This window comes from Pteronotus mesoamericanus, unplaced genomic scaffold (genome assembly GCF_021234165.1).
Source record: "Pteronotus mesoamericanus isolate MK-2021 breed Mesoamerican mustached bat unplaced genomic scaffold, CSHL_Meso_final scaffold_31, whole genome shotgun sequence".
NCBI classification, from domain to species: domain Eukaryota; kingdom Metazoa; phylum Chordata; class Mammalia; order Chiroptera; family Mormoopidae; genus Pteronotus; species Pteronotus mesoamericanus.
In genome coordinates this window covers 35,492,378-35,505,674 of record NW_026555312.1, presented here as the reverse complement: position 1 = coordinate 35,505,674, position 13,297 = coordinate 35,492,378, and the positions used below count along the sequence as shown (strand labels likewise).

The window sequence follows — 13,297 nt, the reverse complement described above, 5'->3', positions numbered from 1 at the left end:
AACTGTACCTAAATAACAATTTTAAACAATTTCCTTCATATCTAAATTGGTTAGAATAATCTAAGTAGTTACTTTCCTCAAGAATTGCAAGTAAATTGTAAAATTTCTGAACACTTGCATATCTGAAAATTTCTTTCCATTATCTTCACCTATGAAAGATACCTTCACTAGATATTGGGTCTCTTGGATTAAAATTTCCCTCTCCAAAACATGAGGGGATAGTTACTTATCAGCTTCTGGTATTGTATAGAGGCTAGCTTTAATTTTTCTTCTCTTGTAGGTAACTGGCTTTTGTTTTTGCCTTTATCCTTAAATGTTAATGTTTACCATTATATTATAATTGCAGCTAAATTACAGGATGTATCTAATTATAGACTGCATTTCTCACTGATTTTTCTGGAACATGATGATCTCTTTCAAACTGCACATGCAGATCTTTTCTTATCCCCCCAAAAATTTTTACTCAACTATATCTTTGAATAATGCTTCTGCTTTACTTGTTTTATTCTTCTTCAGAAACATCAAATATCCCATGCTGAAGTGTCAATCTCTATTCTACCACCTGGCATCCACTCTCTTACTGGTATCATCTCTAGGTATTCTGTGTTCTGAGAGAACGGGTCTTTTTTTCTCTTAACACTTATTCTACTTTCTGAAGTATCAACGATAGAATAGTTTTGTTTCTGGTTATTCCACTCATCTTTGGCCACAGTAGGAGGTATCTCTGGGTGTAGGTGTTGAAATTATGAAATTTTTACTTTTCAGTGTCAATTTGTTTTATTTGTGCATACATCTTTTCAATAAATTATTTTGGAAAAATAAAACTAGAAAAAAATCAAAATTCTTTTGCTGAAGTGTTCCATGAACAGCACAATAAAATATCAGTATTTGTGAATCTAGAATATACAGAAAAGTTACAACACATAGACAGCAGTTAAAAATTATGTACTTTTATTTTCAAAAGGAGAGATTTCTAATATATATTTTTAAAGATTTTATTTATTTATTTTTTAGAGAAGGGGAGGAAGGGGGAAAGAGGGAGAGAAACATCAATGTGACCAAGAAACATCATTCAGTTGCCTCTCACATGAGCTCTAAGGACCAGACCCACAACCTAGGCACATGCCCTGACCTGGAATTGAACCACCGACCTTTTGCTTTTGAGGACAATGCCTAACCAACTGAGCCACACCAGTCAGGGTGATTTCTAATCTATTAAGAAAACAGAATGACAATGTGATCTAACTCTGTTCCAACATAAACACCAGTTTTATTCTAAATAATCACATAATTTTAAGAACTTTTCTAAAGCAGTTTTACAAAAAATAACCCCAGTGTCATTAATTCTGGAAATTCTATTTTGCACTACCTTAGTTGAACTGTAATATTTCATAAATTTCAGATTTTATTTTTAAACTTAAAAATTTATTTTTTTTATTTTTCATGATAGATGATGCTACTTAAAACTTTGCTCAGTACACTTTTCGTTACTTTGATGATTTTTGCAATCTTACAAATAAGCAACACACATATAATATATATGAAACAGTAAAAAGTCTGTCTAATGGCTTCCATCGGAGGCCAGAGAATTGCATTTTGTTAAACCCAAATTAAACAGAGTTGAATTTAGGTTAATACAGAGAAAGGCATGCTCTGGATGTGTTGTCCTTTGTATTTCCTGAAGCATCAGTTGAATTGTAAAGAGTTCAAAGAACTTTTTATTACTCCTGTAAAAGAATGAGTACATTAATTTAATTACACACACTTAAGGAGTTCATCTGTAATGACATTGAGAAGTAATGTGTAAGTGTGAAAAAATGGAATGTTTTTAAAAGTAGTGAAGAAAATAGGTAATTAAAGAATTAGCATGGCAAGACAAACAAAACAGGTTTATGAGATATGCTAAAGTGAAAAAGTATTCAAAGAAAAAAGAAAATGTTTCATAATCCTGAAAACTGCACCCTATTCGCCCTACATTGATAATTGCCTTTTCCTAACAGCTAAAAAGAGTCAAATACTTGATTATCTTATTTTAAGTAAGCTGGGCTTTTTAAAGTAGTAGAATATTGATTTACCTTTTGTCTTTCCTCCAAAAGACCTTTTCAACCATCCTCTAATGACTAGTCAGTAACTTTATTATCAATTGGTTAAAATTATATCTGATTACATATTTCTTATTTTCTATCTATATCGAGAGAAATTATCAAATAACTGGATATAATCATCCATTTAATACAAAATAATTTCATCTTTGTTGTTTTAAATAATTACTTTAAGTAAGATTGTTTGAGCATCAACTATTCTCAACTCTCTCGTTCAAGCTTTTTCTGATTTTCTTTATCTAAGTGTGAAATAAACAGAAGCTATAAAACACATCACAGATAGTGAAACACTTTAGCCCAAGTATATACTTGCACTTTGTGGCTATTACTTAAAAAACAAACAAACAAACAAAATCCCCATGATTTAACAGCTAAGAAAGAATAAAACCTAAGTAATATAATTGTGCTTCCTGGCACCACAGTTAAACTATAGTAGGCCTTACTGAGAATTTACTAATTACAAATCAAGACAGGCATAGTACACTGTCTTCAAGAAAAGGAAGACAATGATTTGGTAAGTTTAATTGATACCAGATAAAAACCAATAATTTGGTGAATTGAGTATGAGGTTATAATTTGATAACTAATAATTTACTGAAGTGTGGCATGGTGTGCTAGGCACCAAATAACATATGGGCCCATTATCATATGTCACCAAATAATATTAAGATGCATTATATTTACTATTGCTGTACAAGGAGGCCTGATAAAATACCCAGGTTCACTACCATTGAAATCATGGCTGAAGGGAAAGGTAGGGTCAGAAGAACTGAACCAAAACCACAATTTTACTGTTATTTAAAAAAGTGTTCAGATTTGCCTCAAAAACATTAGACTATACAAAGAGTCTAACAAAACATAGCTTAAAATCTACATATTTTATTTATAATTAAAAAAAAATCATACCAATGTGTGCATAAGAGAAAAGAGGAAATATAAAAAGAAAGCTTACAATTCTTACAATAAAATACAAATTACTGGCACCAGCAAGCCCATAGTAATTTCCGAAAATGAACATTATCTTAAATCTCTACTACATTATTTTGTCTCTTCTGCCTGCTTCTTTCTATTCTCTAAACTAACCTAAGTACATCAATAAGACCCTGAAAAATATATTTTTATTGTCTGTTTTAATTTTTTCCTGTGGTAGTACAGACTACTGATATGCAATAATTTGTTCTGATACTATCACTTGGTTCCTAAAAATTGCTCTTTGTTTTTAAATACTCTGTGGCATTTAAAGTCCATTCAATAGAAACAACAAGATATTCTAAGATCAAAACTCAAAGTCTACTGTATCACTAAGTATGCGGTCTTAGAAAAACATTAACATTTATGAATCTTAATTTTCTACATGTTTATTGAAAAATATGATTTAATCAAAATTAGACTAGTATAGAATTCAGAAAGGTCTAAATGATCACAATAAGATATGTCAATAAAAAATGTTAGAAATTACTGTCGGTTTCTTTTTTTTTTTTCTTTCAATGTTGCCAGTTATATTTTCCTTGCTTGTTTGCTTTGCTGATTAGGTTTCACTTATAGGTGTACCGAGAGGGAAGGAGGGAGAGGGGTGTTGGGGAACACCCTGCCTGGTTTCAGGGACTGTAACCCCGCTGACAGGCAAGAGGGTCCCAAGGCTGGAAATAATCAAGGAGACCTTGGGAAAACAGGCCACTAAGGAGATGAAACCTGCGCCCCTGGCCCCCTCACAATCCCCCTGCTTGAACCTGTGATGGTCACTTGTTGATGACGGGTAAGTTCTCTCACGAGGAGATATGACTTAAGCCAGACATCGGCCAGTATGGGGAGCAGACAAGGACTTGGGGGACAAGGAGAAAGGGCAAAAAGGCCCACACCCCTTAGCTCGGCTTGGATATGGCCGGAGTCCCCATTCTATCTGAAAGAAGTCTCCTTATCTTTTGGTGGCTCTCCCCGACCCACCTGGCTCAGGCTTGAAACAATACTAAAGGCAAGTACAGCCCTAAACTGGATCAGGCGATTCCCAAGGACAGTCAGGCCTAGAAGTAAGTTGCTCTAAGAATGCTTTGTTCTTCTGTTTTTAACCGGCTCATACTGGGCAGATTTACATTATTCATAGACCCTGACCGAAGGTAGATCTCTGTGTTCTTCCAATTGTTATCCATGATCTCTATCTCTTTTCTGTAAACATGGGCTCTTGACATTGACTGATGAGCTTTGCTGGATACCCCGTGTATATGATTCTCAATAAAAGCCTTTGGACATGGGGGTTCGGGGCCTTCTCTCCCTTAGAGGGAAGAGCCATGTCCCCTCTCCTAACAAACAGAGAAGTGTTTGAGACAGCTCATGTTTATTCCCCCATCCGTGACAACCATGGGATGGGCTCTGCGGGATTCAGAGCCCTGCTCCCTTTTCAGCTGGCTCCTGACAGTAACCCTCAAGCCCTGTGCTCCCCCACAACGTGCCGCCCCCCCGCAACAGGGGAGTAACAGGGAAAGGAAGGGGAAGGGTCAAATCAAGAATATGTATAAACAACCCATGGACAAAGCCAAAGTGGGGAAGGAATGAGGGAGGGAGGGTGGGTGGGTAGGGCAGAGGAAAGTGGTGGTGAGAAAATGGAGACAAATGTATTTGAACAATAAAAAAAATTTAAATGTTAGAAATTAAAAATTCTTACCTGATTTTAGAAAGTTTCTGTAGAATAATACTGAGTTTTTCTAGTATTTGAAGATCAAGTTTAGGAGTTCGAAGCAGCACAGAGCAAGTACGAAAAAATAAAGTGTTGCTACAGGCTTCCAGGAAAGGCTGCAAGGATTCTGCAAAACAAAATACCAGTGCTTTACTGGTAGGGAATAGTTTAAAAAAACACACTAAAAAACAAAATATGAGAATTCTATAGGGTATTTATAAATACCGATTTGATTTTCATTCATTTCATACATAAACTTTCGGGCAAATATCATTTGGAGAATTGAAATATCTACCAGCTCTTGTTGAACAATGCAAGCCAAAGATAAGATTATTTTCCATATCAAACTCCTACTAAAACAGAACTTAGAAGAAATTCCATGCTTGACCAAAGAGGGAGGAAGTTATTTCTTGAGTCAGTTCATAGTAGTGGGCTGAATTTAAATAATTAGCAATGAAAAATTTTGTTGGGGGGTGGAAAAGATGGCAGCAATGCAGGTGGGAGCTGAGTCCACTTGCTTGTGCACCCAAAACAAAGTTAACAGCCAAAAGAATCTTAGCTGACACGAAGTTTAGAAGCCAAAGTGTGTGACGGCCACTTCAAAACAGGTGGTAAGGGGTTTTTTTAGGCTGATGGGGAATGCCGCTAGGCCTGGCACTGGAGACCCTGGGGCAGATGTGGGGGCACTGGAGGAGGGCTGAGTCAGTGATAGCAGGGCAGGGAAGTCCCAGACCCACACCAGGGGAGACCTGGGCAAATAAAGCCTCTGGGGGGAAAAAGGCAACAAGGGCTCCCACAGCTAGCGATGTACCCAGGCTAGGGCAACAGTCACCAGCCAGGACAATGCCAGAGAATTTGGGAGATCCTGGTCGCACCTAGAGTTGGGAGAGGAGGTGGGTCGCAACTGCCCATGACCCAGATAGACTCTGAACTTACCAGAGTTGGACTGTATGGAAAGCTGGCAGTGGCTCAGTGACAGCGGCACCCAGAGACTTTTTTCAAAAGGGAACTGAAGTGCACCATGTAGGGGCCTCACACACACAGAGGTGTAGACAGCAAAGAGGGAGGAGTGTGGGCACAATTCACTCCAACTCAGTGCACCTCACGGATCGATCAAAGGGGTGCAAAGCAAGGTGGCTTATCGGTGCCAGCATGGTGTAACTGTGCAGAGTGGAGAGTGCACAGGGCTTTGAGGGCATGTACTTGGAACTGGCACGTATGATTACTGTAGCCCAGAATGAGCCCCCATCCTTGTGGAACCACAAGAAAGGAAAAACAGAGCCCATTCACCAACAGCCTGCAGGAACCAGGAAGATCTGCAAAATCGGCTAGGTAGGCTTAACAATCAGCAGGAGGCTTTTTTCTTTCTTTTTTCTCAAGAGTAAGAGAGTAAGTCCTGGAGCTAAGAGAAAACCAGAGACATCCAGAAAGAAGTCAGGTGAAAACCAACAGCTGACACAAATTCATTTTGCTCCTCATCAGAACTTGCAGGGTTTTTTAAAAATTTGTTTCTTCTTTCTGTTTATTTAGTTTTTTGTTTTCCTGTTTTTATTGCTTGGTTTTTTTTCTTCTCCTCCCTTTCATGTTGCATTTTAATTTTTATTCTTTCACTTCACACATATTCCAAATAACTCACTACTGTTTTACTATTTTTTATTATGATTTTATACTTCTTATCATACTATTATTATTCCAAATCCCACACAGCACCCTTCTCTGGTCTTAACCTATTTTGCCATCTTCTTGAGCTTTATTAATGTTGTGGTAAACTTTATTTCACACTACATCATGTCCTACCTCTCATTTTATTTCTCCTCCATCTAACCTCACATAAACACTCTTCTTTCTTAAGTCAGCCCACATTCTTTATTACCTCTTGTAAGAGCCTTATTTCTTTTCCACCATTAGAAAACAGTGGCTAGTTGGGTGAAATAACATGGTTATTGTGGTACTTCTCCAAAGGAACTCCTATTTGCTTACTATTTGGTTGTATTTCAAATCCCACAGAATACTCTCCCCTACCTTACTCCATTTCACCTTCCCCCAGGCTTTGATCACTTAAGTGAGGAATTTTATTTCATTTTCCCCCCCAGTCTCAACCTGAGCTTTACTCTTTACTCTTTTTAGTTTGCATCCCCCAACCTCTTAAATTATTTTTCTTTACTGTTGACATCTCATATTCACTTTTCACTTTTCTACAATATTCTCATTCCCATTCCACTTTTATTAAACCTCATTCAGCTGTTGTTGCTATTGACCCTGCTGTAGTTTTTCTGTAATTTTGTCTCCGCTAGTTCAGGACCTTTTCATTTTTCCCTTAAAACTCATAGTATATTCTTTCTCTTTCTTATCCCATAGTTCGCATCGCCCTCTTGTGTTTTACTTACATTCTAAATTTAGTTCTCCCGAGTGGAGGAGTGAGTGTAAGTCACACTGACCTTCTAGGACAAAACTGGAATTACAACTAAATTGCAGAGAAATCACCTGGAACTAACAACTGAACAACAGCGAGAGAGGAGCCTTATAACCTCAGAGAGACAGAAGAATCAGCTTTAGCACAACCTAAATGGTAAGGAGTGCGGTAGAGACTCGAGAAGGCAGGTGGGGTGCCCACAGGTGGCAGTACGAGACAGATATTGAAAAGGCCAGTTGGCTCTCCCAGAGAACAGCAGGGTCTAAACCAAAAGTAGGATCTCTAGCCTACAGCACCAGAGCCCAAAAAGTACACAGAAAACAGCCAGCTGCGAAAAGAGGCTGGGTTGCTCTCTGTCACAGTCTGGCAGCTGGAGATGCAAAGAACAATTTAAAGGGCCAACGCATAAATTTTTATTTGCAGCCACTCACCCTGGTTTCTGGCACAAGTGGGGGCAGAGTGGGCTAGAGACACCTGAGGAGAGACTGGGGAGGAGGCTTTGGGGAGAGAACTGAGAGAGTAGCCAGCAGGATCTTGGTGCTCACTCATCCCCCATGCAGCAGCCACGTTGCTCAGGCAGAGACAACTCCTGCTGAGAGGGAGCAGCGTCAGAGGCCCCAATATCCTTGCCCCCAGGTGGGATTCCACCTCGCCCTATGCTGTGTAAGCCGCCTGCTGAGTGCAGAGTGGCAGCCACAGAGAGTAGATGCCTGGCTAAAGGGGGAGCAGAGAAGCCTGGAGATACTTGAGGAAAGACTAGGGACGGAGGCTTTGGGGAAGGAACGGAGAGAGTAGCCAGATGGATCCCAGTGCTGACTCCTCCCACATATGGCAGCAGCCTGAGAGACCCAGTAACTCTGCCCCCAGGAGGGACTCTGCCCCACAGTATGCTGTCTAAGCCAGCCTGCTGAATGTAGAGTAACTAGAGTAACAGCTGAAGAAGACAGCCACAGACAGTACATTCCTGGAAGTATCAAACAGACTGCCTAAAGTCAGACAGAGACAACATCTGACATCATCAGAGGCAGATCCTGAAAGTAAAAACAGCAGTCTCCTACCATAAAAGTTCACACCACAAAGTCAGGAAATCAAGACAGATCAACTTAAGCAGCAGAAGCAAAAAAAAAAGGAGTCTCGCAAATAATGGGAAGACAGAGAAATACACCCTACTTGAAGGTAAAGAAGGAATCCCCAGAAAGAGAACTAAATGAAATAGAGGCAAGTAACTATCAGATATTGAGCTCCAAACAACAGTTATAAGTAGGCTCAATGAGCTCAGAGAGAATTACAAAAAACTACAGGGAAACTATGAAGAAATTACTGCAAACTATATCAGCATGAAAAAGGACATAGAAACTACCAATAAAACACAAGAGGAAATGAATAATACCATTTCTGAACTGAAGAACACCGAAGGAATCCAAAGCAGGCAAGATGAAGCCGAGGATCTAATCAGCGAGCTGGAGGACAAGGTAGAAAAAAGCTCCCAGAAAGAGCAAGAAAATGAAAAAAGACTCAAAAAGCATGAGGAGGTGTTTAGGGAAATGCAGGACAACCTGAAACATATAATATCTGTATAATAGGGTTACCAGAAGAAGAAGAAATAAGGAAGGGATAGAGAACGTGATTGAAAAAGTAATGATGGAAAACTTCCCTAATTGGAGGAGAGAAAAAGTCACACAAATCCAGGAAGCACAGACGGTCCCATTTAAGATGATTCCAATGAGGCCCACTCCAAGACACATCATCATTAAAATGGCAAATATCAAAGACAAAGGGAGAATCCTAAAGGCATCAAGGGAGAAAGAGGTGTAGTAACATATAAGGGAGCCCCGATACGGCTAGCAGCTGACTTCTCAACAGAAACACTGCAAGCCAGAAGGGACTGGCAAGAAATATTTCAATTCATGAAAAGCAAAGGCCTGCAGTCAAGACTGCTCTACCCAGGAAGGCTCTCAATGAAAATGGAAGGTAAAATAAGGAGTTTCCCAGACAAAAGAAGGGTAAAAGAATACACCTCCACCAAACCAGCACTGCAAAATATGCTAAAGGGATTTCTTTAAGATAAAAAAGAAGAGTCTATGAATACCCAGTTCCTTTCACAGTCACTAATACTTGATATTACCAATATTTTTAATACGCATTAATCTGATTGTATAATGATGTTACTTTAATTGTTCATTATTTGTTGAAACTAAACCTGTTTTTGTATGTTTCTTGCCTATTTCTATTATTCTTAAAAAGCTTTAAATGACTCTTTGGTATTCTTTATCCATTTTTTGTTTACATGTTTGTAGAATTCCCCCCACCCAAAAATAAAACAAACCATTAATCCTTTTTAGATGTGTTGTAAATACTTTCCTATTCTATTACTTGTCCTTTAACTTTTTTTATATGTATATTACTGTACAATCTTAAATGTTTAATATAGGCATACTGTCAATATTTTACTTTATGGCTTCTGGGTTTGAATATTTTACTTCAGGGTAAGAAAAATGTTTGTTTGCGTTTTCTCCTAAAACTCCTCAGAGTCTACATATTGATTTTTAACTCACCTGAATATTTCTTGTATAGTGTGTGAAACAGGGCTCTATATTTGTTTTATTACAAGTAATAGTGGTCCGTGCATCTTGTCGAATAAGCCTTATTTAACCCATTGATTTGAAATATCAACTTAATCATATATTACATTGTTAGATATATAGGTTTGTCTCTAGAATGCTCATTATATTTCATTGATCTACCTGATTATTTCTGTGCTGGTGTCATGTTGGTTTAATTGCTGAGACTTTATAATGGATTTAAATTTTTTAGTATTTTATAATTAACTTTGACATTTAAGAGAAAAATAAAATCAATGTGCATTTAAGAAAGAAAGGAAGAAGGAAGGAAGGGAGGGAGGAAGGGAGGAAGGAAAGGAGATGGAAGTCCTACCTTTTGCGACAACACAGATTGAATTGGAGAATATTAAGCTAAGTGAAATAAGCCAGTTGATGAAAGACAAATACCATATGACCTCACTTATAAGTGAACTCTATTCAACAAAATAAACTAATGAACAACATAAACCACAGCAAGGAAACATGGATCAGACTGAAAATGGCCAGAGGGGACAGGGAAGGAGGACAACGGTGGAAAGAAGGGGAAGGGACTAGACCAAGAACATGTATGAATGACCCATGGACATGGACAAGAGAGTGGGAATTGACTGTGGTAGCGGGGTGTGGGGGCAGGATGGGGGAGTAAAGGGGGAAAAATTGAGACAATTGTAATAGAATAAACATTATTTATAAATTTAAAAAAAAACAAGGGTTCACAGAATGCTACTCAGCAATAAAAAAGGAACAGAGCACTGACAACATGAATGAACTGCCAGACCAACAAAAAAAAGAAAGAAAGGAGGAATTCCTACCTTTTGCAACATCATGAATGAACTGGAGAATATTATGCTAAGTAAAATAAGCCAGTCTGTGAAGGGCAAATACCATATGATCTCACCTGTAAGTGGAATCTATTCAACAAAATAACATACAAAATAAACCACAGCAAGGAAACATGGATCAGACTGAAAATGGCCAGAGGGGACAGGGAAGGAGGACAATGGTGGAAAGAAGGAGAAGGGACTAGACAAAGAATATGTATGAATGATCCATGGACATGGACATGGACAACAGAGTGGGAATCACTGTGGGAGAGCGGGGCGGGGTGGGATGGGGGGAGGAAGGCAATAGGGGAAAAACTGAGACAACTGTAATATAATAAACATGATTTAAAAATAAAATTTAAAAAAAAATTTGTTCTCTTCCTTTCCTTGCCTAAGTTCTATCCTAACTCTTATCAATTCTCTTCCTTCTTACCACTCAGTAACATTTCCCCTCTTCTAGTCAAGTTATACTCCCTTTGTCATGTCTTATAATAGATGCAATCCCTCATCTTCCTCATTATTGTTAGTTAAATTGTGGTTCAGATTGCTCATGTGGTAGTGGGGTTCTTTCTGCTGGTGTAGGTATAGTTGTTGGGTAATACTGCTTTGTGAACCAACACCTGTGCAACAGCATACAAGACAAAATGTGAGTTGTGACTACCAGTAAGCCCGCTGGAGGGGAGAACACACCAACAAAGAAGTCACCAACAGGTAAATCCCAAGTACAACAAGAGAGCCCACACAAATGAAAGAAAGGGTAACCCTAGAGCATCCAGGCAAGGAGATCAAAGAGACCGCATGACTGAGTCCCAGAGAACTCCTACCACAGAAATTCACTCTACAAAGACAGCTGGCAAAGAAAAGCATCAGGAATCGCAGAAACAAACAAAAAGAGTCACCTAAAATGGGGAGACAGAGAGAACCTGCAACTGAAAGCACTGGAAGACACCTCACTAAAAGAGGTAAACAAAACACAGGCAAGCAATCTACTGAATATAGAATCAAAAGAATGGTTATAAGGAAGCTCAAGGAATTCAGACAGCTACAAGGAACTGGTGAGAAATACCACAGTATGAGAAAGGAAATAGAAACTATAAGCCAGAACAAGGAAGAAATGAATAAAATTTCTGAAACAAAAAACACACTAGAAGGAATTACAAGTAGGCTGCATGAAGCAGAGGACCAAATTAGTGAGCTGGAAGACAAGGTGGGAAGAAACACCCAGGTAGAGCAGCTGCATGGAAAAAGACTAAAAAAATATGAAGATTGCTAAAGGGAACTGAGAGACAACATGAAACGCAACAACATTCGAATCATAGAGAAAAGGAGCAAGGGATAGAAACCCTGTTTCAAAAAATGACAGAAAACATCCCGAAGCTGGAGAGGCAAAAAACCACTCAACCTCAGAAAGCACAGAGGGTCCCAGTCAAGGTGAACTCAAAGGCCTACTCCAAGACACATCATAACTACAATGCCAAGTTTTAAAGACAAAGTGAGGATCTTAAAAGCAGCAAGGGAGAAACAAGAAGTAATATAAAAGGGAGCTCCAATAAGGCTAGCAGCTGATTTCTCAACAGAAACACTATAAGCCAGAAGGGAATGGCAAGAAATACTCCAAGTAATGAAAGGCAAGCCCTGCAACCAAGACTACTCTACTCAGCAATGCTCTTAATTAAAATGGAAGGCAAAATAAGGAGTTTCCCAGACAAAAGAAGGCTGAAAGAATATCCCTCCATCAAATCAGCACTGCAAAATATAGTAAAAGGACTGCTATAAGAAAAGGAAGAAGAAAAGTGAGATAGAGAGGAACACAGGTACAAAGGGGGAAAAATGAATAAGCACCTATCAATAAAAATTGTAAATGTTAATGGATTAAATGCTCCAATCAAAAGACAAAGGGTAACTGAATAGATAAGAAAACATGACCCACATAATGCTGCCTACCAGAGACCCCCACCTCAGAGAAAACAACCTACAGAGACTGAAAGTGAAGAGCTGGAAAAACATAGTCCAAGTAAATGGACAGGGGGAAAAAGCTGGCATAGCAATAATTATATCAGACAAAATAGACTTCAAAAAAAAGCTATAAAAAGAAACACTGAAGCACACTTCATGATACTCAAGAGAAGAATCCATCAAGAAAGCATAAACATTGTAAACTTATATGCAACCAACATATATGCACCCAAATATATAAGGAATATCTTGGAGGACTTCAAGAAATATTGAGGCAGCAACACACTTAACACCCCAGTGACAAAAACTGATAGATCTTACAAACAAAATACCAACAAAGATATTGTGGCACTGAACAATGCCCTAGATCAAATGAACTTAACTGACATATACAGAACATTTCATCCCAAAGAATCAAAACACACATTCTTTTCAAGTGAACACTGAACATTTTTAAAGAGACCACATGAAAGGCCACAAAACAAGCCTCAACAAATTCAAAAAAATTGAAATCACAACTGTTGGGGCCCACTTTGTGTGGTATCAGGAATTGTAGCTCCATGCAAGCCAGGCCTTGAAAGGGACCTGTTAGTCTTGACCAGAAAACTGGGAATGCTGGAGACAGGCATGGTCCAATGCTAATCCCGAGGGTTCCCATGGGAAATCTGGCCTAAGGAATGCATTATATCCACTGAAGCCCTGATAAGGAAAAACCAGATGTTTAAGTTCCA

The 13,297-nt window shown here is 38.6% G+C and overlaps 1 protein-coding gene across 1 annotated transcript in view; it reads right to left on the bottom strand.

Annotated features, from left to right (window-relative positions):
• Positions 1-1,371: 1,371 nt before the first annotated feature.
• CCDC138 (coiled-coil domain containing 138) overlaps positions 1,372-13,297 on the bottom strand; it is a 121,809-nt gene continuing 109,883 nt past the window's right edge. Inside the window, exons 14-15 of the mRNA XM_054592022.1 lie at positions 4,762-4,900; positions 1,372-1,727 (exon numbers count right to left, since the gene is read on the bottom strand). Coding sequence (XP_054447997.1) covers positions 1,562-1,727; positions 4,762-4,900 — 305 coding nt within the window. The 3' untranslated portion in view covers positions 1,372-1,561. The remainder of the gene's footprint in view (positions 1,728-4,761; positions 4,901-13,297) is intronic.